Source organism: Triturus cristatus, chromosome 9 (genome assembly GCF_964204655.1).
Source record: "Triturus cristatus chromosome 9, aTriCri1.1, whole genome shotgun sequence".
Taxonomy (NCBI): domain Eukaryota; kingdom Metazoa; phylum Chordata; class Amphibia; order Caudata; family Salamandridae; genus Triturus; species Triturus cristatus.
The window spans coordinates 757,823,004-757,848,741 of NC_140592.1; the positions used below are offsets into that span (position 1 = coordinate 757,823,004).

At 44.0% G+C, this 25,738-nt stretch overlaps 1 protein-coding gene across 1 annotated transcript in view; it reads right to left on the reverse strand.

Annotated features, from left to right (window-relative positions):
• Positions 1-25,738, reverse strand: part of EML3 (EMAP like 3) — a 349,814-nt gene that overhangs the window by 95,296 nt on the left and 228,780 nt on the right. Inside the window, exons 7-10 of the mRNA XM_085626072.1 lie at positions 25,457-25,492; positions 24,806-24,929; positions 16,863-17,012; positions 943-1,012 (exon numbers count right to left, since the gene is read on the reverse strand). Coding sequence (XP_085482198.1) covers positions 943-1,012; positions 16,863-17,012; positions 24,806-24,929; positions 25,457-25,492 — 380 coding nt within the window. The remainder of the gene's footprint in view (positions 1-942; positions 1,013-16,862; positions 17,013-24,805; positions 24,930-25,456; positions 25,493-25,738) is intronic.

Consider the following 25,738-nt stretch of genomic DNA (forward strand, 5'->3'; position numbering starts at 1 on the left):
CTGCAGGTGCGTAGAGCGAAAGCGAGGGTATTGTGTACCACCCTCCACCCTGGTTGAGTTAATGATACTGTGGGCATCAATGTGAACAGTAACATGAGAGTCCAGCAGCAATTTAGTTCTTCTGTGATGGTGCACTGCCTCATTCGAGCTCCTTCAGAGGGAAAGGGGGAATTTCAATAGATTTCTTTTTCTTTAGCACAACTGAATAATTACTAAATAATATGATGTTTATATACACACTGTGCACTTATGGATAATAGTATTTTTGTTAAAATAATGACATATGGAGTTAGTTAAAGTTTGGTGGATGTTAGACTGTTCCAAAAAATGACAAATATCCCCTCTTCCCTATTTAGAGTCTAAATATGGGGGGTGCACTTTAAGGGGGAGATTTTCAAAAAATCCACGCAGCGCAGCCCCCTGCGAGGCTGTGCTGCGTTGTGCGACAGGGACGGAGCAGGATAGCTCTCCCCTCCCCTTTCCCTTGCGCCGGCGCTGATTTCATCTGCTGTGCGCCAGGAACACACCCACCCATGTAACGCCCTCTCAGCGATAAGTAACGCATAGCAGTGCCTCTACAGCGCTAAACAACTTTTGCGCTGGAAGGTAAATAGCAAAAAAAACATTTTGCGCTGGATAGCGTCACTTTTGTGGCGCTAATCCAGCGCAAACTGTTTGTAAATCTCCCCCCAAATATGGTAAAAGGAACATCCACCAGTTCTTGGTGGGAAACAACCCTCCATAGTGTTTTTTTAAATACCCACACTGTGGCTTCATCACTGACCTTGTGTATTCCGCGACTGTGATCCAGACAAGTGCTTGAAGGCGTCCAGAAGGAGAGTTGCTGAGGCTTCCAAAAGGCCCTCATAACATTGATTTTCTCTTATAAAGCTTATTTGTCAACCCACAGCCAATTCCCTCCCTCCCCTGTGGAAGTAGTACCTTGCCATCTTTGTCCACGCCTGCCGTCTGTCCAGTGGCCACACGAATTTTATCCGGATGTACAGCCAAGCTGCAAAGGGGAGATGGGGGGGGGGGGGGGTGGGAGAGTGGAGAGAGGCATAGAAGGGAGATGTGAAAAATAAGTGAGAGAAATGGAGAGAACATGCTGTGTCCCTGCTTTGGAGATGAGGGAGAGGCACTTTCTCGGCTGATCCCTCTGAGAGGCGTGACAGAGCATAATGATGCCTCCTCACTGGATGTGACAGGGCAGTGTTGCTGGACCTGCCGCTAATGGCAAGAGCGAGGAATGGGGTGTTTAGATAGAAGTCCTCTACTCACAGGTTTTAGCTCTAAGGCAGTGATTGATGTCTGTACACTGCATCCAATCATTGCTAGCCATGCACATTTTCTGAAGGCCACATCTATTTATCACAGACCACACCCCATTTGTGTCACAGAGAGAATTTCACATATTATACCATGAAGCGCAGCAATGTGTTTTTTTTGGCATAACTTAACACCCAGTTAAGCTTGGTTACTTGCACTTTCTTTGTTGCCCTTGATAATATTCACCCTATGCCATTCATTCGAGTCAGCAGTACGACTCCTCAAAGAACATTGATTTTGTTAATTGATTATGAGTACTGAATGCGGCTGATGCCATGCACCCTGTCAGGACCGGATTAAGACCCTTAGATGCCCTAAGCACTTAAAAGATTTTGGAGCCCCATATATATCTAATTCAAAATATAAACAATAATAAACCATAAATACACTTTGATTTTTCAAAATGAAACCAAACGAGCAGTAAGATGGAAAATAATGTTTATTTTAGTATACTTCCACATTATTTATATTTGAAAAGTTTTCCCCTACTTTTTCTAATTGCAACATTTGCAGTTTTGCACCATATGGTCCATGGTAAATAAGACAATGGAAAATTTCCGTAGTGCCCCCCCTTCCCTTGATGCCCTAAGCATGTGCTTATTTTGCTTAATGGTTAATCCAGCCCTGCGCCCTGCACCCTGCACCTACACACAGATTCACAGAGGAAAAGCATATTACTTGTAACTTTTCTCTCCAGCTGACTTCGGTATCCATCATACATCCCCATTCTTGGACTAAAACCCAGCATCTAGCATAGGAGCCACACCATAGAACTAACAATAGTCAGCCATTTTGAGTCCTTGTAGCACAGTATAGTGAGAGATCCCATTAACAGCACATAGAGATATCCGCGAATAATGGCATCATTTGGGATGTGCGTGAATTTCTGAAAAATACCATATTTGAAGAACTAGTGTTACAGATAAAGTAATTTTGGTAGGTCTGGCATTAGCCAAGGCCTTTTAGTTTCAGTAAAATTACATACATAATGCACTTACTTAGAGGGGCTTTCAGTTAGCCCTCTTCATCCATTGGATTGTAGTTGTGTCATTCACATTTTTCTTCTGCCTGCTACAGCTTACAGTATGGGGCAGTGGGTCAGCCTACTTTAGCCACTTGCTAACTTCACTGTGAGTGACGGCCTTCTGTCTTTCACAAGGAGCACTAAGTGGCTCTCTTGTTACTTATTTTTGAGACCCAACATATATTTTTGCTTTTAATCAATTTGTTTTTATTTTGGCGATTGCCCGTCTGCTTCTCCAACAAAGTTTTACAAACAACTTGATAAAACAAAACAACCATGGACAAAGCCAAAAGGCTGGTATCCAACTCCAAATATACTGGCTTTGCCAGTGCTTGTTTCTCATTGGGTCTAACAAACTCGCACACTTCTAAATGCAGAGCTAGCAGTACAGTAGTTTCTTAGATGGAAGGCCTGTGGGCCCCACTCGGGAGCAGATATTGTTCCGCAGTAGCCCCTCACACATTTAAGTGTCCTTAAGAGCTACAGGAACAATTTTTGCAACCGGTATGCTCTAAATGATGGTTTTAAACTGTACAACAAAAGGCAGTAATTGTATTCACCAAGCACTTAAAGCCTGTGGGTGCTTTTGCCCGTCCCCGATCCCCCTCCCAAGTTTTCAGCTCCTCTGGAGTGAGCATGGCATGTAATAAAGTCTATAATGCTACAGAAGGTGTGGACAGGTTTCCACCAGGCTTCTTATCTCTGAGAAAGGCTACAGGGCGTCCTTCCGCTCACAGAATGGTAGCCACTATGACAGGAAGAGGCCTGTCCCCTTTTAACAACAATAAAAGATACATGACATCCCCAGGGGCTAGCTGAGTCAGTGAGATTGGTGGGGGGGGGGGGGAGCAGTGTAAGTCTTAAATTTCCCAACTAAAAAAAGCAGTGGGCTGCAGGGTGATTGGGTGAGCTGACCAAGGTTTGGGATGGACTATTCCCATGAGGAGCAGTGTCAATACTGATTTGCATTATGTGGGCTTCTGTGGCTGATTTAGAGTTTGAAAAATTCACAGTCCGCTTGCACAATTTTGGGTCAGACGGACTGCAAATTTTACGTGATGGTGTAAAACTTACACTAATGGCCCACTGGAGTAGGGGCCATCAGAGGTAAGCCATGCGACGGTCCGGCATATTTAGAGTGGACAGTTAGATGGCTTTAAAAAAATAAATAAATATATATATATATTTATGAGTTTCCCAAAAGTACAAACAAATTAACATGTACATTCTATCCATCATCAGTGCTCACATGCAACATACATATACTGCAAGGCGGTTGCGATCATGCGCGAATTGGTAAAATTTAGACCTAACCGTACGTTACCGTGACAGATGGGCCATAGCAGGCAAGGTATATTAAGGGGCAAGTAGCGCAGTATATTATGCAGTGAGAGAGATAGGGGGCCCTTGGAAGAAGGTCAGATTATGTAACTCAATGCCAGGGACCCCCCTGATGCGACGGGGTGAGAGAGTTGGCCATGCGTCTGATAAGGCAGTGGGGTGTAGTCAGGTATTTGGTCATCTGGTGTATGTCTCACTCAGTGTTCAAGACATCTCAGAGAGGTAAGGTATGGAACAACTGGTCCCAAAATATCTGCATGCAGGGATGCATTGGGCATAAGGTCACAGTATCGTTCTTGTTACTCACTAAAGAAAGCTACATCAGTTATCCAGGCTTGCAACTTAGGGACTGAGGTTCAACCCCAATGTACAGTCACTCTACGCTTGGCTTAGAGGAGTAACATTGCTGTGATTCGGCGGGAGATGAGAGGGACATCAAGGACTCACACAGCAGCGTGATCAGCGGATACCTAGGGACTAGAAAGTCCATAAGCATTGGATTGTGTTGAATATTTCAGACCAGTAGGTGGTGATCTGTATGCATTCCCAGGAGAGAAGTAAGAACCCCATATCTGTTCGACATATCGCACCGCAGGTGTCTTCAATAAGATCCATTTTGTGAACACCACCAGAGCAGATGGCTTTTTACTGTCCATCACCACCAAGTATACCTTAGTGGTGAGGGACTGTAAAAAACAGGGGAAAAAAACAATACCGTGGGAGATAGCTCCAATGTTGTGGGGGTAATTCGTTTTTTGTTTTTCAAAAACAAACTCCCGCTTAGGGAGTTTGTTTCTGAAAAAGAAAACACGTTGAAAAAGTTGAATCGACAGCCATCCTTCAAACTTTTCCTACATTGACAGGAACCGCCATGACGGCTGTTCCTGCCAATGTATAGGGATGTTTGCGGGGCTTGTAGACATCTCTAACTTTGTCTGGAGAAGTAAAGGCAGGGCGGCATCACACCCGCATTTATTCCATCCGCCAAGCTCTAAGTCAGGCTCTCTGTCTAGTGTGTCACAGTGGGCGAAAAACAATGGGTTGGCATGCTACCCCAAGCGATTACCAGTGTTTAGACTATTTGTGAGCGTTCGTCCCATCATGTTTTGAGTATTTGATTGCCAGTAGTATGCCTGGCAAACTGAGACTGACGCAGCTTTACAAGTTTATTACTGCCAATGTTTGTGAATTCCAAAAAAGTAGTACATTTGGACCCATTTAAGGAGTACATATATAAGTGAAGATGTAGTACTTTTTTGGTACACCGTCATAAACATTTAAGTTCCTGATTAAAAACAAACCATTTAAAATCTCTTAGTGAAATCAGGATGGAGACAAAATACAATATAGCAGACCCGATTCAGTGCCTCCAGACCCAACAACAAAGCCAATAATGCATTAATTTGGGTGTGTCATACCCCCAGCCCCTCCCCCCTACACACACATGAAAGCTCGTCCCTGGAGACCACACAATGCCTTTTGATAAACTTTGGCACAGTGTGACCCTTGTGAAATGTTTCAAAAGCCACAAATAGCAGTGTAGTTTCTCAGGGCCTATAGCCACCTCTGGCACTGAAGGGGGTGACAGGAAGAACGCCGGCAGGAAATTGGTTCGGTTCACATGGTGTTTAGAGAAAACCTTTGGATACGCCTTTGGAACAGTTTCTTTTCTGTGAAAACAGTAAAGGTCTACTCCGCAGACAATACTTGTGATTCACCTGCCCTCCTGGTTGACGTGAATAGCCATCTTCCAGACTAAATATGTAATGTTTGCCTTGTGGCTAGCATCGATGGGGGGATCATCTATTAATAGTGTAACGAAATACAAGTTAATTTCCCACGCCAGAGCTTGCTATCTGATTAGAATGAATGCCCTTTTACACAATTAAGAACAGGTACAATAACTGGAAACCAATACAGAGAACAGCAGTCTTGTTCTCGCATTGTATTATGCGGCAATCATAGAACCATAACCCCTGTGTAATGCATGCTTTACCCCTGACCCAACCAGGGGTGTGCAACAATGGTCCCTAGGGCATACCTGCCAACTCACACTGGGCCATCGTGTGACGCACAATATCAGCTCCCATCACACGGTCACCCAGTGAGGAGCATTATCACACGGTGTCAGGGTAAATTAGCTGAATACCACTGTAAATAGTGGTTTTCCAACTTATTTTCCGAGGCTTTGAGCTGCCGACATCCATTAAGGGGTGTAAAAACACCCCAGGACATCGGCACCAGCCTCAGAAAGCTTTTTTTTTTGTGGGAGGAGGGGGCTTGGGAGCGAGGTGGGATTTAAAAGTGCCTCGTTGGTTCTTCTGGGCATGAGGCTCCGCCCCCTTGAAGACCCCACCCCCTTCTCACACTGTGAGATTGTTCTTCAAGTGGGCAGGTATGCCCTAGAGGCAGATTCGTAACTGATTTTCAGCATATACACGGTAAGAATTTAGAGCTATTAATCTAAATGGCAATTATTTGTGTAGTCAGTGAACCTGTGATGGGCCTAGCCCTTGTGGGCCAGATGGAACCCGTGCCCCAGCTCTATTTGTCCGGGCCACACTCTTGGACACCACCACCGGAGCTGTTGAATATGCCAAGATGCAACACAGAAAAAACAGACACTGCACGTTGCCACCCACATTTATTTGTCCATCTTTGTCCAATAAATACATCCTCTTGCCGTTGATGCAAGTCCCGATGAGGTACATGCAATAACCCCCTTGCTGGGCTATTTTCGTATATATCGGCTGAGGTTGTCCACTCTTGAGATTCATGCAGTTTAACACATTTCAGAAGTGTCTTGACGTTGTCAGTCTATATCACAAAGCACTCTGAAAAGCATGCTATTAGTCCCTGTCTTCAGACTCGGCAGTGGATTCTGGATTTGGGATGGTGTTGCTTGTTCTATAGGTGTCTCGGCAATCAGATTCTACTTCAATAGGAGGGAGTTGACCTCTGGCTCTGGAGTGATAGAATCCATTGAAGCAGCTTTGATCCTTCAAGATATTACAGTAGTATCAGTGGAGGCAAAGACAAAAATTACATTGTATGAGAAGAAGGTAGACTTTTCAGCAGATCTTTGCCTACTGCGAATGGGACTGGGAGATAGTCTCTTCTACTGGGGTTCTATAAGGACAAGAATTGGCCAGCGAGTCAAACCACCCTTACAGGAGCTCCTGTGTCAGCTCCTGATCTTTTCCACTCACATTCATGTTGAAATGCGGTTAATGTTTAAGGATGCAGTAAGTTCTAGACTGCTGTTCTCATACTGGAGTGCGACCTTGTTGCAAAGATGACGAACTGTATGACCTTTATACTGTTTGTGTATTGCGAATAAAGCGGTACAAAAGAGGGTGGTGATGGACGGAGCATCAGAACCAATCAAACACTCATACCCAGTCAACAGATCTTGGTTTGATCCATCACCGTTCTTTAGCCCACTCTGCCACCCCAGTTCAGACATGGCCATATGCAAATCAGTCTGACCCTGTGCCTCATGGGAACAGTCCAGCCCGAACTGCCAAGCCGTGCCTTCCCTGGACCGGAAACAAGCTTCCTAGGACCGGTTTCTGGCATTTCAGCCGTCTTCAGCCAGGCTTGCTTGAATCCAGTGGCAAAGTGAGCAAGGGACTCACGTCTGAGCATACCCTGCCAACTTATGGCGAACAAAGCGGTGTATTGCGAATAGCCATCAGGAAGCCAAAATTCCTCAAGTCATATCTATGCCTGTTTCAGTTTTGAATTGAATACTAAAATGTAATCAATTGGTTTTCGATACAGAGATTGGTTGTCAAAGGGCATATTGACTACTTAGCCGTCAACCTCTAGCCTGCACTTAGATGATTTGAGTCAAGCCTAACTCTGTTGAGTTACATAAGATGCCATCTACCTAACTCCTACATCCACAACATCTAGTTCCTTCTCAAAACATTGTTAGCAACCTAAACTTCATCCTAAACACTAAGGATTTAATTAATTTATGATGTGAAGGAATGTCACAATCATGAACCCCTGCTTCCAATTTTCCTGCTAAGTTATTTTCATAATAACAGTGATATTAACCAAAGAATTTGTAAGTGATGCAGAAGAAACATTCTGATCGATACAACAGTCTATTTCTTTGTCCTCAGGAACTATTGAAACAGTAGATGGATTGCAAAATCTTTGTCGCGTGGTAAAGTATGAAGTCACATTGAAGTAGTGCAAGATTTCCAGCAGCGGTCTCGCCTTCGTCCGGCAGTAGTCATGACAACTGGGGCTGGCAGATGGAGCTGGGAGCAAACTGTGGTGCAGTATCAGGAGCACTGTATTTCTTCCAGTGCTTTTGTACCAAGCGTGTTGGTATAGAAAATGTAGATCTCATCAAAAACGTTCCTAAATATAGATTGGTTGGAAGATCAATATAGTCACAGAATGAGGAGACGCTTTAGTCATTCTTGCATCAAAGAAGCCCCATCTTCTATTCTTTCCCCAACAGGAATATTAAGCTCATGTGTTACTCTCTAAATTAAACCTTTTGAAAATACAATTGTATCTGCTGGGTTTTGCTGAGGTCGAGAGAATATGTCACTGCCTGATTAAGTCTACAGATTATGTTCTCTTAGTTAACCCCACACCTATCCACAAGGGTACTGTCATCTTAAAAAATTCTTGATTCCTACATTACTTTGACACACCTCTGTGCAAACATAGGCAAACTGTGTTTCATGAAATTATATAGTATCTGCATGGAACAGGGTATTTTTTCTTGGAACCATTGTCTCCCCAAGTCTGTCTCAAAATTCACAATATTCTCAGCTGTTGACAGCTTGAGTTCTTCTTGCATCCTGTCTCTATTCACTGCTGAAAATTCTCTGGATCACTGGACCATTTTTTAAATCATGGGTCTTGATGTCATTGCTCTACTCCGCTACGTAGGTCCCGGCATGATGCTGAAAATTCATTAAGGAATATGGTTCGACCAACTCTCACATGATATTCAAAGCTTCTTCTTGGAAGCGGCACCAATTTGTCGCAATGTAGGATCAAGTCACATATAGATTGGTAGTAAAAGCAAATATTCACAGAAAAAGCTTTGTGAATCAGTTCATCAATTTTGGAGCGGACATTGATGGTGAGCTTTGTCCAACATTCATTGATGGTGTCCTGGAAGCCACAAAAGCTATAAGAGATACTGATGCAGGTGAAAATATATCCATTACCCTTGAATACCACACACTCATCTCTAATGAGCAGGGATACAGCCATGGGGCAATGGTGAGCCATGATGCTGGCAGGGCTGGACAGGGAACGCAAACTGGCCCAGGCAATTATGTTGGACCGACCGCAGGCGGAGGGGGGGATTTAGGGATTGCTGTGGGAAGCACTGCTGCTGCTGCTTTTGGTACACGGGGCTGATACTGAAGCACTGCTGCAAAACCGCCCCCGGTACCAAAAACAGCCCCCACCAGTCCAAAACCAGCCCCCACCCTTCCGACCCACTGGGGAAATGCCCGGTGCCCGCTACGGCCAGTTCGCCGTGGGTGCCGGATGTTAAGATTTTGAATGCAGCTCTCATCTTTGTCTCTGGTGTCTCCCATCCCTCTGAATTAGAAATCTATGACCCAATGTTTGCCGCTTACTCGTCTAACACAACAAACAATGTGCTTCTTGAATTTGTATTTGTCAACCTCCTATTCTGCTCCTAGCGGGCTCTTGATTTGATAACTTTGGTCAACTGACAATCTGCAAAATCATGTAGTTTAAAAAAGTATCTTTGTCTGACCATCATCTCAGACCCTCTTTAGATCTGGCTTTTGAGACAGATTTAGTTGCCTCACCAGACTATTGTTTTTCTAAAAAAAAATCATACATAATACACATTTATATAGAGGCTTTTGGTCAACAGGCTTCATCCATTGGTCTCTTAATCTGTTGTTTACATCATGCTTTTGGCCATCACAGAATACAGCATGGGGCAATAAGTCAGATTGGCTTCTATCTCTTTGAGCGACTGCACAAAGCCTGTGTCCAATCTTGAAGTCCACCAAACAATAGCTCATTTCTTTTCAATTGCACAGCTGTTTAAAGAGTGCTTTTTTTATAGTAACTTCAAAAACTGTTTATTTATTCTGAAATGTGTGTACCCACTGAGATGGTGATTTTCTGTCTCAAGTTCAAGTTCAATAAACTTTATTCGGGTAGCTTAACACCCATTAAAGCACAACATATTAACGAAAAATATAAATAGCAGAAATGGAAAATTGACAATACACAATAATCAAGCATTTATGGTAATATAGCTATAACAATTAATACATTTGATGACATATTAAAAGGAACTTCATTGGTAAAAAATAAATAATTTTCTGTAAATAAAACAATATGCCAACTAACGATAGTACAAAGATAGTCAGTCAGGTGGGGGCTCAAGGGTCGGGCATGGTCTTACGTGCTCTAATGGCAATTCTTAGGAAAGTGCTTGTGCGAAGGATCAGCTCTTCGTCAGCCAGGGAAACTAAACACGTATAAGCATTATCCAGGCTGATTGGCCTTCTCTTTTTAAAAAATGGATTTAAAAACCACTTTATATATTTAATATAATACTTACAAAAAAATAAAAAGTGTAAAATTGATTGGCCACTCACCCCATCACAAGGACATGGTACATGGTTGAGATTGTGGTGATAGCCAAGAGGGAAGCATAGTGCAAATCTAACAGTTCCTGCTCTAAGGCGGAATAATAAGCTCCTTTCCCAGTGACTCATGAGTAGGGTGAGATATATAGGTAGGGAATGATAGTCCTGTTCAATGGACATATATCTGAGAACAGAAGATTTCTTAGATTCCAGGCCAATCCTTTCTTCATTATATAAAGAGAAAAGCGCATCTCTAAGCTCCTTTTTTGGCACAGTGTCAGCTATGTTTGGTTTTAGGAAAATAATTCCTTTGTTGACGCTGCACAGGCTTTGGTATACTCCACTGAGCCAGGGGATTTCCATCCCTTTGTCACACAAGAGACAATCATTAATGATCTCTCTGGTGAGGGAGGCAGCCTGGTTCTTCCATATCGATAGCCAAAAAAGGGCAGGACGGGCGCGTATGCAATCCGATATATAATTAAGATTAAGTTCTCTGTGGCAGATGTATTGTGGGGTAGAGATTGGGATACCCAATAGTTTCCTACAAAACCTATTTTCTTCCTGCTGAATGCTGGGACAGTTTGCAGTACCCCAAATCTCAGCCCCGTAAGTCGCAACAGGGACACACTGTAGTTTAAAAAAAATTTAAATGGCTGATATAGCGCCAGTGGTCTTTGGGCGGGGAAGACTAAGAATTGAATTGGTGGCCTTTGAGAACTTGCTCCTGGAGTGAGCGAGATGCTCAGTCCAGGAGCTGTTCGCAGCAAAGACCAAACCAAGATATGGAAATGTACAAGTACTTGTCAATTTCTGACTACCCACTGCAATATAACTTAACTGTCGCTTCCCAGGACCACAGAACATTAAAAATGATTTGTTAAAATTAACACATAAATCCAGGCTATCCATGTACTCAACAAAAGTCCGTACTAGTCTACGCAGAGAATTCGGAGTGCGGGCTATGAGAACCGCATCATCTGCGTATAATAGTACAGGAAGAGTTTTACCATTAATCATGGGGACGTCATGGGTCGAGGTTTTGAGCAAGTTGTTCAGCCCATTAATATAAATGATGAAGAGGAGGGGGGCCAAGACACATCCCTGTCTGACCCCCCTTCCTACCTTAATCATCCCCGAAACCTTGCCACTCATGCCAATCTGCACCTGCGCCTGGAGGTCTTTATGGAGATGAGCTAAGAAATGTACCAGAGGTTCATCCAAACCATATGCCAAAAGGATTGCCCAGAGCTTAGACCTGTTAACGAGGTCGAACGCTGAGGACAAGTCCATAAAGGCCATGTAAACCGGGGATTTCCGTGCTATGGTGTATTTCCCAATAACCAAGTTGAGATTGAGACATTGCTCATTGGTGCCCACCTTGCTACGGAAACCTAGCTGACAGTGCTCTAAGATGTTATTTTCCTCTGCCCAGGTTGAGATTTTATTGTACAGAACTCTTCCTAATATTTTTAAAGTATTGTCGATTAATGAGATCGGCCTATAATTACTAGGCTGAGACCGATCTCCTTTTTTAAAAATTGGGACTATAATACTCTTAGCCCATGTCCATTTTATTAAATCAATTGGTAGCCCATCAGGGCCAGGTGCTTTGTTCCCAATGCTCTGTTGGATGGCCTCTTCTATATCAGAGATAGTCAGCTCAATAGTAGTAAAAGGGCCATAATCATGTTGATCAAGCTCTGATTGCGGGGTAGCATAAATGTTTGAAAAATGATTTTCCCAGGTCTCGCTTGATATGTTACAACTAATAGGAGTTAGTGGTTGACCCATCAGTCGAAGCTCCCTAACTGCAGACCAAAAAATGTTGCCCTTTTTTGAACTTGCAGCCTGGGATAGAGTTTCCCAGCGTTAGGAGAATTCCCTTCCTTTTCCGAATTGCAATATTATATTCCCTCCTTGCCGATTGTACGTCTGCAGCACACCTAGGATTGAATGACAGTGCCCTACGAAGATTTCTATTGGCCCGTGCACACTCATGATCGAACCATTTAGGGTTATTTACTGCCAATGAGGCAGGTTTCAACAGGAGGGTTTTGATAGCTAGGCACAGTTTTGAAAAGTCTTGGACTACCTCAGAGTGTGCAATGTATGGTGATAAGCAGGAATTAATGAGATGCATATTACCTCTAACTAACGTTTTAAAAAGTTCACCGCCGTCAACGCCCTTCCAAACTAATCTCAAATTGTCAGTCGAGGATACAAGATTTTTTGCTCCTCATTCAAGGGAGAACACAGACCGAGGTGCAAAGCTCAACATTATTTTAATGGGGTTATGGTCCCCATAATCCGTTTCAATTACTTCAGCGGCCATTAGTTGATCTTCAAGGCAGGGAGAAATAAAAATAAAATCAATGATTGACGAGCAACCCCTTCCCCCAAATGTTGGCAGTTTTTTATTAGTGGTATTAGAGCTGCTCACCAAATCCATAACATTAGTCAAGTTGTTTGATTTTAGAAGCAAGTTCAATTCTACTCCCCTACGGGACGAGGGCCCAGGATTACTTGTACCCTTGGCATGCGCCACACCATTAATTGTAGCATTAAAATCTCCTCCCAAGAGAATCCCGATAGATCCCTCCCTGTTTTGTTGACTGTCTAGGTTAGAAATAAAATCAAACAGCCCAATGAAGTTCCTGTTGGGAACCGAGTAAAAGTCATTATTATAAAAATGTACCAAATATAAACAAACCTTCCTTTTAAAAAAGATGACTTGATAGTTTCTACTATTAGTTGAGAGAACCTTGAAACTGCCACCAGCGGCCACATTGATCCCAATGAATAATCCCCCAGATGGTCTTCCCAATTTGGGGATGGGGGCTACTGTACTAAAACAATGAAACCCTTCAATATGAATATCTTCGGTGGCCCAAGTCTCCTGGAACATGACTACGTCTTGTTCCTTTACTAGACGCAACCAGTCTTGTTCTCCAAGCCTGGATTGAAGCCCCGCCACGTTCCAACTTAGAATGCTTAAATTAGCTCCCATGTTTGCCATAGTTGGGACCAATTTATCATTAGAGGATGGGGGTACAATGTCTGAATAATCCCCCACATGGGCCTGCGGATTAGTCGACAACAATTGTTGTCAGTCCTGAGCGTCCAAGTTGGGAAGTGCATGAAACCTATTTGCTGCCAAGGGTATTACATGGGCATCCCTAAACGAAGAAACGGGTGGTTTGTAAAAATAACCTAAGGGGAGTGCACAAATATCGGTATGTTGTGAAAAGGATTGCTCTTGAGTTCTAAGTAAGTGACGGACCGTGTGTGGTCTACAAAAATCAAGGACAATGCAATCACCGCTGATGTTCTTATCCGAGAGGCCAACCCACCCTACTCTCCTTGCCATAATGATTTCATTCATTGAGGAGGGGTGGAAACCTTTGTGTTTGCGTAGCCAATCTACAGATTTATTGCGGAGGTCTGACCAAGATTCCCTCTGTCCCTCGGCGAGATTAGGAACACCAGCCAATACTAACACATAAGGACTGGAGGCTGGTGGCAGGCTCAGCACGTCTGTATTGGGACTTAGGTGTGTGTCTCTGAGGTGGTCCGTGACCACATTATTTTGGTCAGCCTCGATGGATCCCTGCTGAGGCAAATTACAATTCACACTGCCTAGTGTCGCATTGAAATCATTGGGGTTACGCATGTGGTATATGCCCAGGCTTCCCCTCTGTGTAGGGATTGAATTTGGCACAGGTAAGTTATTTTGATTACAACGAGAAACACTAGGATTGGTGATGAAGGATGTAACTTGGGGAGCGAGAGCGACATCCGTCGGTTGCATAGCAGGCCCATATTTATTGGCCGCTGATGCTGATGGATGTAATAGTGGCCACCACAATGTTTGGGTTCCCAGCTGATTGGCAGCCTTTGACGTTTTTAGAGTTAGACTTGGCAGAAGCAGCATGCTTTTTCTTAATAGATTGACCGCTTAATTTAGTGTTCCTTTGTGCCTTAGCGGCATTACCCCTAGTATTAATACAGGGTGCATCTAAAACGGGCACATTAGGGGAATCTTCAAATAGTAAGGATAGGTTAGAGGAAACAGGGACAGGTCTTGCTGTAGATATATTTGGTGATGTGTTTGGTGTATTTGGACAAATTGTATTGACATTAGCAGAACCACCCAGTGACAAACGAGATTGTAGCGTGGCAGGGTCCAGAGACAACCTTCTTTCAGTCAGGTGGATTTCATGAGATAAAAGTGACTCAGCCCTTACAATAAATGCGTCCATGGTCCAGGCTACACCTTTCAATTTGCTCATTTTACAACACATGATGTAGTTGCCCAATTACACGATTGTGTGGCCACCTATCGACTGCAAATGCAATAAACAATAAGCGGCTTCACAGTACCTTAGCACCAGATGTCTGTGGGTGGAGGGACAGGTCAAAAATAGCAGCCTCTGCTGAGGCCAAATGACGATGCCCAGCCCTGCCTCCTTCGGCCTCGGACGGCCGCAGACGGCCCGCCCTTTGCCCGGGCATCGCACGGCGCGCGCCCGACCGCGTCCCGCGTTGCGGGAGCCGCGCTTCTCTTTATGCGCCTCCGGGCGCGATGACCATCAGGGCAGTATGGGAGCCATAGTCCTCTCCCTCTGTATGCGGTGGCAGGCAGCGGCAGTGGTGGCGGTTCCCGCGAAGCAGGAGCCGCGCTTCTCTTTATGCACCTCCGGGCGCGACGACTATCAGGGCAGTATGGGAGGCGTAGTCCTCTCCCTCCGTATGCGGTGGCAGGCAGCGGCAGTGGTGGCGGTTCCCGCGAAGCGGGAGCCGCGCTTCTCTTTATGCGCCTCCGGGCGTGACGATCATCAGGGCAGTATGGGAGGCATAGTCCTCTCCCTCCGTATGCGGTGGCAGGCAGCGGCAGCAGCAGTGGTGGTGGTTCCCTGTCTCAATTTTTAAAGTTGCGGTTATAAAGATTTAAGTGACATTGTAACATTGAAGCTGCTTCCGGTTTGAGTGCTTGGTTAGGTGGTGATTTAGTCTTGTTTCATTCACAAATAATAATAAAAGTGCATGGCATGGGTATATGGCTTGCTATTTAAAAACATCATAGTAAAACAGCTGCTTCAGTGAATGTTTTTTACATTTAACATTTTCATTGTAAGCATACGGGTCCATGCTTAGGTGGCAGCATATTTCTTTTTTTCTTTTATATTTGTGACATATGCCGGCAATTAAAAAAAAAAAGACAAGCAAAATAACCATTGCACTACGACCTAGTGGCTTTCAATTTTACAGGAAGATGGTTTTGACAAGAAAAGGCCATGAGCTAGGAGAAAATGATGCTTGTCACCAAAAGAAAATCCCCCAAATTTTCTTTTCATACCAAGACTTAGAGCCTGAAGAAGTACTAAAATGTGAAAAGCTTTCATAGAAAATCATAGCATATGAACAACTGCTGGGGCTAAGTGTTCTCTCAGCAACAAGCTGAAAATGAATCCAAATTGGCTGTTGGAATTTGCATCTTGGGGTCGTCACCTGCTAATTAGCATTGTTTTTTAAATTATGTGATGACACATATTAATTCAGAGACAAACACACACATACTTCCCCCAATGGATTTGGAAGTGTGCATACTCCCTGCCCTGAAATCCTCTACTGGGACCCAGCAAAGCAAAACTATAGGACACAAGGGCGTTTCTGTATAGACCTAAAGGACATTGCGCTTTTACGGTTATCTTAACCGAATAAAGAAGATCTGACCAACTGACTTACGTTGGACAAAAGCCCATCATGACCCAATTCACAAATACATTTCTGTGAGTAGGTGTGACTTTCTCCTAACTCAATTCCTGATCGCCACGAGTAGTCACAACTACTTATGGAAAACACTTTGTGAATTGGACCCAAAGGGTACTACTAACCAGAAACCCAATGAAACCCATCTGTGTGCTCACCCATCAAGGTATCTTGAGTGTCCTCCAGTAAACCCCTTAACTATATTTAACAACACCCTTAACATTTCCTTTCCATTCATTGATCCCTCTACATCATTTCCTTGTACACCTTCTTCCCAACATTTTACGCTGTCAGTGTCTGACGCTCTGCAGTGCTTTATTTGTGTTTTCTGGTGCTCTGAACAGCACTTAATTGTCCACACCAGTGCTTATGACAGCCTGCCACGTGGTAGCGCTGTCTAATTTAGAGATAAGCACAACCACAGATGTTTATTATTTCAGTATAGATTAAAAATGATGAATACATGCCTGCCATCCAAGCCAGTTTTGTAGCTTTAGGGGCATGGAATAGTCTGTATTGTCACACTTAGGGGAGTGATAGTTGTGTTGGCACTGTCATTGGCAACGCTGGCAGGGACAATGGGTGGAGCAAGCTGCAGGGGCCTCCTGATGAGGGTCCGGGCACTTATGTTGTACAAAATGAAAGGCACTGCTGCCAGGTACTGCTGCCACATCCTTTCCTACATGTGGTACAGCATCACTGCACTGTGATGAGCAGGCCAACCAAAGGGTTGACTCATCTGGCTCCCACTCCGCGTTCCTCATGCACCCCCTTACCATCGCACGCAGTCCGTGTGCCGCAGGTAGTGCCTCTGGGTCCTTTCTTGCACGTGGTACAGCACAACCACGCAGGCAATAAAGTAGACAACTTCGCCCGACGCCAGCACATAAAGGTTAGAACGGGAGTCACGACCTCGGTAGCCATATCTGAAGACAAGCTCTTGTCAAGGAAAGAGAGCAGAAGTTCTTGGGTTTAGTTGTGGTACTAGAGACCCCTAGACTGGAAGAAATGTGAGAGGGAGACAAGAGAAGAATAAACAGGAGACAAGGCACAAGGGGCAGCTCGGGCATGCAGCAGGAGTATGATTTCTATGAGTATTTATAGGTGGTGGCAAATATTTATTTCTGTAGTCTTCCCACTTGTTTTTTATTCTGCTTGACTGTGGCTCAGTCATGCTCTCAAGAGAGCTGGGGAGGAGAAGGCTACTAGCAAAAAACAGCCTTCCTGATTCTGTAGCAGGGTTTTCGCGAAATAAAACCTGCTCCGATTGAACTCCTCGTTGTGTGGATTATTAACAAAATGGTGTGAAAATTAAAAACGCAAAACTAAAAAGGGGTAAAAATTAAAACTGCGCAAGCGCATGCTGGGGAAAGTTAGTGTAGGCCGCAAATGCACACAATTAATGCAGAAAATAACAGCCAAAAAGCAGCACGTTTCTTTTCTTAGCCATGGTTGTGCAGAGGAAACAACAAACTTCCTTGCCGAATGGAGTATGTTGACATTTGTATAACAAATATGGATACATTTGCAAGATGGAGAAATGTAAAAGCCACGGAAGAGCGATAACTGAATTTCCTCCGCTGAAAGTTGATGACGTGAGCGGTCAAATACAAAGGAACTGTTGAAAAATTAGGCACATCGAGAGTGGAGTGATTAGACTCCCCTTGTTTTGAACCTATGAGATTTGAGAATTCTATGTGTAATGATACATAAGGGGTTGGATCTTTAGTGAATGTAGGGTATAACTATTAGTAGTATGAGGGTGGGGGTTTTAGCGCATGTATTCCCACTTTGAGAGAGGAGAAAGCTGTGTTGCTGTTTCCTAACTGTTTGGCTGCCTGTTGTTCTGCTGAGCCTGACTCTTTGACTTTGCTCCTCAATTCTTCTTGGGGATGCCCAGCTTACTCTCCTGGCCAGAGGGTAGCTTTCCAAATGTCTAATACTCTGCGTGATCGGTTAGTATGATATTCTAAATTTGCATAAATCTTATTTGCAAATGTCTTTATTCTTTTGTCTCTACGCCTATCCACTCTCTGATTGCGCTGATATTTGAGATGTACAATTGTGATTTATCACATTACTGTTCTCTTGTGTGATGATCTATGATTCGAGCTGTATTGTACTTGATGAGCAATCACATTATTTAGATAAAGCATATTGATAAGAAAATAGAGTTTGTCTTTATTAGTGTCAATTTAGTTATATTGAATGATTATTCTTCGTGATGGTACTTCTTTAGAATTCTAATATTATTTTGCCAATCCCTGACCACGAACCAAGATTCATCGAAGAAGGAAGAGGTTAAATAAAATGATGAGCAAATTGGTAAGATTTGTTTAAACTCATGCAGCGTGAAAGGGACTTTTAGGTATTAAATTGGGTCCAGATGATACAAATTTGTCAATTCCTAAATGCTGGATCCGTTTTTGGTAGCAGACTGGATGGTTTTATGGATTAAATTGGCAATTTAATAGGTCAGAATTAATAATTTTGGTTATTAACATATCGTATTATTGTTATATGTTGTGGTCCATCGTTGACCTTAAGAGAGATGGGTCCAAAGTGGCCTAAGATCCCGGGATGATATTAGCCTAATGGGCAGGTTTAGTGTGGCATACACTTAGTAGAGTTGTCTGCTGGTGTGGTATTAAGCAACAGATGGGTTGTTAATATTGCAGAGGGAACTCTGAATTTAGTATAGTGGAAATTTATTTGGGGCACAATGATTTTTTTTAAACAAATGTAAATGTTGGTATCTCCCATGGAGCCTCTAGTTTGCTGAATGAAAACGAGCAGGAAATAAACTGATCAAAACTTGGCAACATTCCCCGCACCTGCCAAGCCTGTCCAGTAAAGCACGCACAGCTGGTGCACAGGACAAACTGGTTTGTTCCCTATCTGATGTTTCTATCAAACCTGCAAAGAATTCTTCTTTTGACAAATGCGCAGCTGGTGTTTAACAGGACAAACTGGTTTCTTCCCTGTCTGATGCTTCTCACGAACCTGCAAATTATTCTTCTTGTACAAAAAATGTGGGTGAAGGTTGTTTAGAAAACTATACATTTGAGAGGTAATAGGTAGCCCAGAAGATTGATGAAGATTATACCGCAGGCGACTTGGCAAACCAAGCTCTAACTGAAGTTTTATTTGTCCAGCTTATGAATGTCAATTTTAGGGGTAGCAGATGCTACCCTGATTTGCCCTTATGTCAAGGTCACTTGGTTTTTGTGGCAAGGTTGACTAAATATGCGGCAATAAAAGCCAAAATATGCGGAATAATGTGGCAAATTTTGCAATAGTAGTTACTGTATTAGTTTGTCATTTTCACACGTTAACACAATTCTTAATAAACATTTCACCCCTTTAGTACCAGTTTAACAGTAAAATACTGCAGCAGGTAAGTGAAAGGTGACCAGTCATCTATTGTGAAGGGCCCTCCGCTGCGTGAAAAAAACACGTTGCTGCGGTTTTAGTAACTTTTTATCCGTTTGAGTTTGAAACAATTTTTCTTGTTAAAATCTGCAAATAATGCAGCAGATGGTGGATGGCAAATGCGTAAAATCTATAACTATGCGGAAAGCATTGCAGCTCCACAGCTGCATAATTCCAGTGGCTGTGCCATAGGTATCCTTGACACTGCCATTGCTACCCTTGGGCTCATGGCCATTAAAGCAATGTTAGCAACAGAAAGTAAGCAAGGTTAATGAGTTTAAGAAAAACTTTCTGTAGTTTTACACTGCTTATCGTTTCCCTGAATATCTGCTATGGGGCAGTTGAGTTCAAAGGACATGAGAAGTTACCCCAGGATTTTTCCTTGAATCAATGCACCTGGTACCACTTGACAGTTGCACCAAATTAAGCTACACCACTATTGACCGAGAGATCAATGGTAAGTAAACGCTTGAATGACCGTGCCCCTTCTGCTTACATTTCCTAACCCTCAATGCTTTTCACACAGGCAAAGTGACAAAAACAAGGAAAGACCACGTCTCTGATCCTCATGCATGGCGCCTACGTTACCCATACAGAATCATATACTTTTCCATCCATAGCACTACAACGGAGTAGCCTGCTGCTGTCCGCAAAATACTTCAGAGCCTTGTCAAGGACAGGAAGCACTACATAAATGCAACTACTATACTTGATAAGTGGGGCTTTTGAGTTTGTCTGCAAGTGACTACCAAGCAGGACTGAAAGTAAAAGTTCAATTTGGAAATTAGCACAGGCAAATGATATGGCCCACATATATTATGCACAGAAAGCTGATAACTAGCTAAGGGGGAAAGTTGCTCAAAACACTCCCCTTTTTGCGTCTTCTGGAAAGCCAAAGTGTTGGACAGTCACCGCTGGGGAAGGGAAGAAAGGGCTGATAGAATTAAACTGTGGATGAGATTAGCCGGATGCAGTGCTTAATTTGAGCCTGTGGTTTCGAGTGCTCGGCACTGACACTTAAATGTCAACACCGGTGCTTGTGACAGTTGGCCACAAGGTGGTGCTCTCTGGCTAATTTAGAGATGACTACAACAACAGTTAATTATTCATTCAATATAAATTAACAATTGCTGTTACTGCCACTCAAGCCATTCTTATTGCTTTGGAGGCCTGAAATAACCCGAATCATCACACTTGTGGGTGTATAAAGGTTAGTAGTTGTATTATTATCATTGGCAGCATGGCAGGGGCAATGTGTGGTGCAAGCTGCAGGGGCCTCCTGACGAGAGCCCTGGCACTTATTGTTTTTACAAATTAAGCACAGGCCTGGTGGACTCGTTAGCTTTTCCTTGTGTGCTCTGATTTGAGACAATCTCCACAAAGCATATAGTCGCACTTAAGTGCCCTGTCATTCCTGTCATCATATTCTACAGAATAGATGTGTTTTGGCATCTTGTATTGAAGGTCCTGGTACATGGCTGTGCTGCCCTCTGAACAGCTGAGTGCATGGATTTTGTTGAATTTGTAGGTGCATTTGTGGAGCACTGCGGACACTGACAAGGCGCCGCTGTGCGATAGTGGATGGGGGACATGATACTACACCATGGGGGATTGCTTTGTTGGAAGGGTGTTGTGTTGCAGTGTAGCCTATGTCTGTAGCTTTTCGGTGTTCTTTGTAAGTGTTGCACTTATTCTCAGCAGTGGCTCTTCCACAATGGCGGAGGAGCGTCAGCCCTACTGGCTCAGAGCAAGCACCTGAAAAAAACCCAATATTTTACTATTGTTTTATTTTTCAGCTGCTGGGGCATGGGAGGGCGGAGGAGTGCTAGGTGCACTTTTAAGTGGGCATGTCAGTTTGGCCAGACGCCTCAGGCTGGCCAAACTGACATGCGCAATTAGGTTCCTCCAACCCAGCTGTATTCCTCAGCTGGCTTGGAAAAACAGCACAGACTCCCTGTGCCTGAGCAAGCATTAATACAGCCCACTCAGGCCAATCCCCACGCTGCTCTCATGCTTCAGAGCTGTGTGGGGATTGGATGTGGAGTCTGTGATGCTGTCCCAGGGACTGCTGGGACCAGGAACAGAGGAGCGCGAGGTGGCCGGTGGCACCAGGTAAATCTCTTATTTAAAAAAAAAAACACCACTGTGCATGCTCTCCACCCCACGTACTCCCCCCGACGTGATCCACCCACCTCACCACTCCTCATCTGTGTCAGCCGCCACTGCTTATTCTGTCTTACTTTTTAGCTCTTTACTGTGTAATGGTAGGAAGAGCAGTGGGAGATACCTTAACAGACTGAATGAATAAATGAATGAATGTGTTGATTTGTAGAATGCACTACTTCTGAGAGTGTCCCGGCGCTAAAGAATAACAGTACTGAAATAACAACATTCAGGATGAAGCGAATAGCCAAGCTTTAAGATTCTTTCTGAAAAGCAGGTCAGAGCTCAAAGTACAGAGCTCAACAGGGAGCTGGTCCCATGCTTGTGTGGCCAGATAGGAAAAGGAGTGGCCGCCATTCCTGACCTGGATTGTTGTGATTTATTCTGCTGCTCTACAGAATCCTCTCAGGGAGCCCACTGAGCAGTCCTTATTTGTGCTGGGCTATCAATATCTCAGCATCTGAGTCAACCAGTCAGCCCTGACACGTTTCATCAACCTTGAACACACTGCACTTGTATCTGTGCGGTTGATCAGCCACTGTAAGGATACTTAATGGTGTAGGATTTCTTCAACTTTAGTCTGCGGGCTGAACAGCATTAGCTCATCCCAGCCAGGGCAAAACAACCTGCCCTGCTCATCAGAGGAGAGAGCAAGGGACAGATTGTGTGAATTCAGTAACTGAGCCGGGGTCTAGCTCTATACAAGCGGTCTTGCTGTGAGACAGACAGACTGTCCCGTGGTGCCACAGTCAAATAAGAATCGCTGGTGTTTGAACACATAGTATTGCTAATCCTAGTCTTTTGTGGATGGGAGGACACAGGGAAGTTTACATTACCTGCTAGCCCCTTGTAAGCAGTGCTTAATTTGAGCCGGTGGTTTCCGGTGCTCGGCACCAGCACTTAATTGCCAGCACCGGCTCTAGTGACAGTCCACCACATGGTGGCGCTGTCTGGGATGTGCACAACAACCGTTTTTATTAAGTCAAATGTCATTGAAAATGAATAATACCAACCTCTCACGTCATTATTACTGCTTTGTGTGGTCTGAAATAGTCTGAATTGTGACACTTGAAGGATTGCGATGGCTAAGTGTTATGTTGGTACTGTCATTGGCAGCGCTGGCAGAGGCAATGTATGGTGCAGGCTGCAGTGGCCTTCCGAGCAGGGCCTTGGCACTCAATTATATTTTTTTAATACAAATTAAGCACTGCTTGTAAGACTCTATGGCCTCATCCCACCCACAACAGACACTTTGAGGCAATAAACAGGGGATACACCTGTATCTGATGTAACCCTCTTGGGACACACGGCCCATCCTATCCAGCAGGGAGCAACTCTAATATACTGGCCCCTCTACGTCACTCAGCATGGGACATGACACCTGCATTTGGGTTTCTTGCAGTCAAATGGATGCAACAGAGGAAACGAAAGAAACAAATAAGGGAAGAAGAGCAGAAAGAGAAACATTGTCAGAATCTAGTTAAAGAACGAATACTAACAAAGCCAATAGGTTTCGTTTAGGCGGCAATTTAAGAATTCATTTTTTAAAATAAACAGTGTTACAACATGGCCGCTGATGCCTGCTGATGTGTAGGACGTTTGAGTTTGCTGACTTCAGTTGTTCCCTTAGGGATGGAGAGGGTGTTGTGGGCACTCAGAAAGTAAATTATATATTCCTAGATTATTTGGGGAAAGTGACCAAAATAGTGCAAGGGGCATATTTACACTAACCCCAGTACTGGAATATTTTGGGGAAAGTGACAAATTCTCCAAGTGTTTTAAAACAAAAGTTATAATTTTGCATTTCCCGAAAGTACGTTCCAGCCCTGATGGCGCTTCCCAAGGCACAAAGTAGGAGTACCACACGTGTGCGCCTAGATTGAGATACACCGGTGGCCATTTTGGGTAAATAATTAATTTTATTTGCTGTTCAAAGATGATTGACTGCCATTTTGAAATTCTACATACAAAAAGGAAAGCACGTGCAATGCTGCGAAAAAAGGCAAGCGACCCGGTAGCAGTGGGCTGCTACCAGGGCCTCTCTGAAATAATTAAAAACATACAAATAAAGTGAACAGGAAGAGGCAGGGCAGTTGGCAATGATGAACGGGGAGTCGAACAGCCTCATAGCACTGTGAAGCTGCTTCATAACACAAAGTATTAAAGAAAAAGAAAACAATGAAGCACATAAGGATGAGAAAGCAACAGATGAGTGGCAGGAGTCAGTGGCGCGGAGTCTGTCGGGACATGTGAGGTAGAGAGCGGGAAAGAGGGAAAGAGAGAGCATGAGAGAGAAAGTAAGCTCATATGGAGTCCTAAATCCCAAATGAAATGTGGGAGCAGTGAATGAGCTTGGGTAAGGGGGTGTGTTGCTGACCATACAGGGATGTCAGAGAGGGAGAGAGATAGGCGGAATGCCCTTGTACAGACCGCAAAAAAGACAAATGGAAAAATAGTCCTGTGATGTCAGCAGTGGAAGGATACACATCATCAAGTCAAAAGTAAAGTAAAGAAAATATGCTCCAGTGGCAGAACAAACACAAGAATAGGGAGGTATTTTACTGAGACAATAAAGCTATCCAATCATGAGCAATATAAAGAATGTTTTAGGGATAGAGAGAGAGAGAGAGAGAGAGACAGGTAGAGGGGGCAGAGAGAGGGAGAGAGGGAAAAGGCCAGAGTGAGAAAAAGACTAAGAAAGAGAGAGCTGCAGAATGAAGGAGACAGAAAAAAGCTCAGAAGAGAGGAAAGAAAGCAGTGCTCCTTTTGAGCCGGTGGTTTCTGGTGCTCGGCACCAGCACTTAATTGTCAACACCGGCACTTATGACAGTCTGCCACGTGGTGGCGGTGTCTGTCTAATTTAGAGATGAGTTCAACAACAGTTGTTTATATATTCAATATACATTAAAAAAAGACTAATACCTGCCACCCAAGCCATTCCTATAGGCATGGAATAGTCTAAATTGCCACACTTGTAAGAGTGTGATTGTTAGTAGTTGTGTTGGTACTGTGATTGGCAGCGCTGGCAGGGGCAATGGGTGGTGTAAGATTAAGTGGCCTCCTGACGAGTGCCCTGGCAATGTTTATTTTCTTTTGACAAATTAAGCACTGGGAGGAAGGATACACCCAGTCGAGCTGCAGCCTCTCCGCCGGAAGTTCCATCTTTAAGTCATCATAGTTCTGGATGTTAGATGGGATGTACATGGTGATGGGACGGCCGCGCAGAAACATCTTGATGGACATCCCCTCTGTGGGAGGAAAATATGAAAAAATGTGGGATGGTGTCTAAATAGAGGTTATTATGATGCTCAGACACACAGCCCTTCCTTCTAAATGCTACATGAGCTGCACAGCAGGTGACACAGCGACCTGCTGACATGCCTAACGGGGATGCTGGGAGAAAAGCATTCAAATATGTACAGGGAGGTCGGCTAATGTTTGATTCTTAGCAATCCCAATAGCATGTACAAGACTTGCTAATAATAGCTATCTTATAGGTGCGTAGCACACTAATAAAGTAGATGCCATTTTGAGAGGCCTCCAGGAAAGAGGCTGGGATCAAACAAACTTTCTAATATAGAGGTCAGGATAAACACAAAACCCAATGTCCGATTGTGATTGGCTTCGACATCATTGCTGCTTTGGAGGCAGGCCCTTCGAGGACTCACTCCAGCCTTGCCCTTGGCAATGGATGAACATGTGTTCTTCTCTCCCTTAGTTGCTATGGGAATGCAATTTCGAACAAATCTCTCACCCCTTTACAATATAAACAAACCTAGGTTGTAGTTTCCACGCCTGGATCCAGAAGAACCTGAAATAAATGGACAGGAAAGGGGTCATCTGAAGGTGGAAATAGAAGCAAGGACAGCATCACACTCCTCGAAATGCAAGAAGACCTACCTGCCTGAGTTAGTGATCCAAGTGCAAGAGGCCCCATACAAAAGGACAAGGTCTGCAGGAAACCAATACTACAAGAAGTTGTACAACCACCACCTAGGCATGCAACCTGTGCCAGGGAACCCCCTCCACAGTGTGATTGTGCAACTAGTCCTCACCC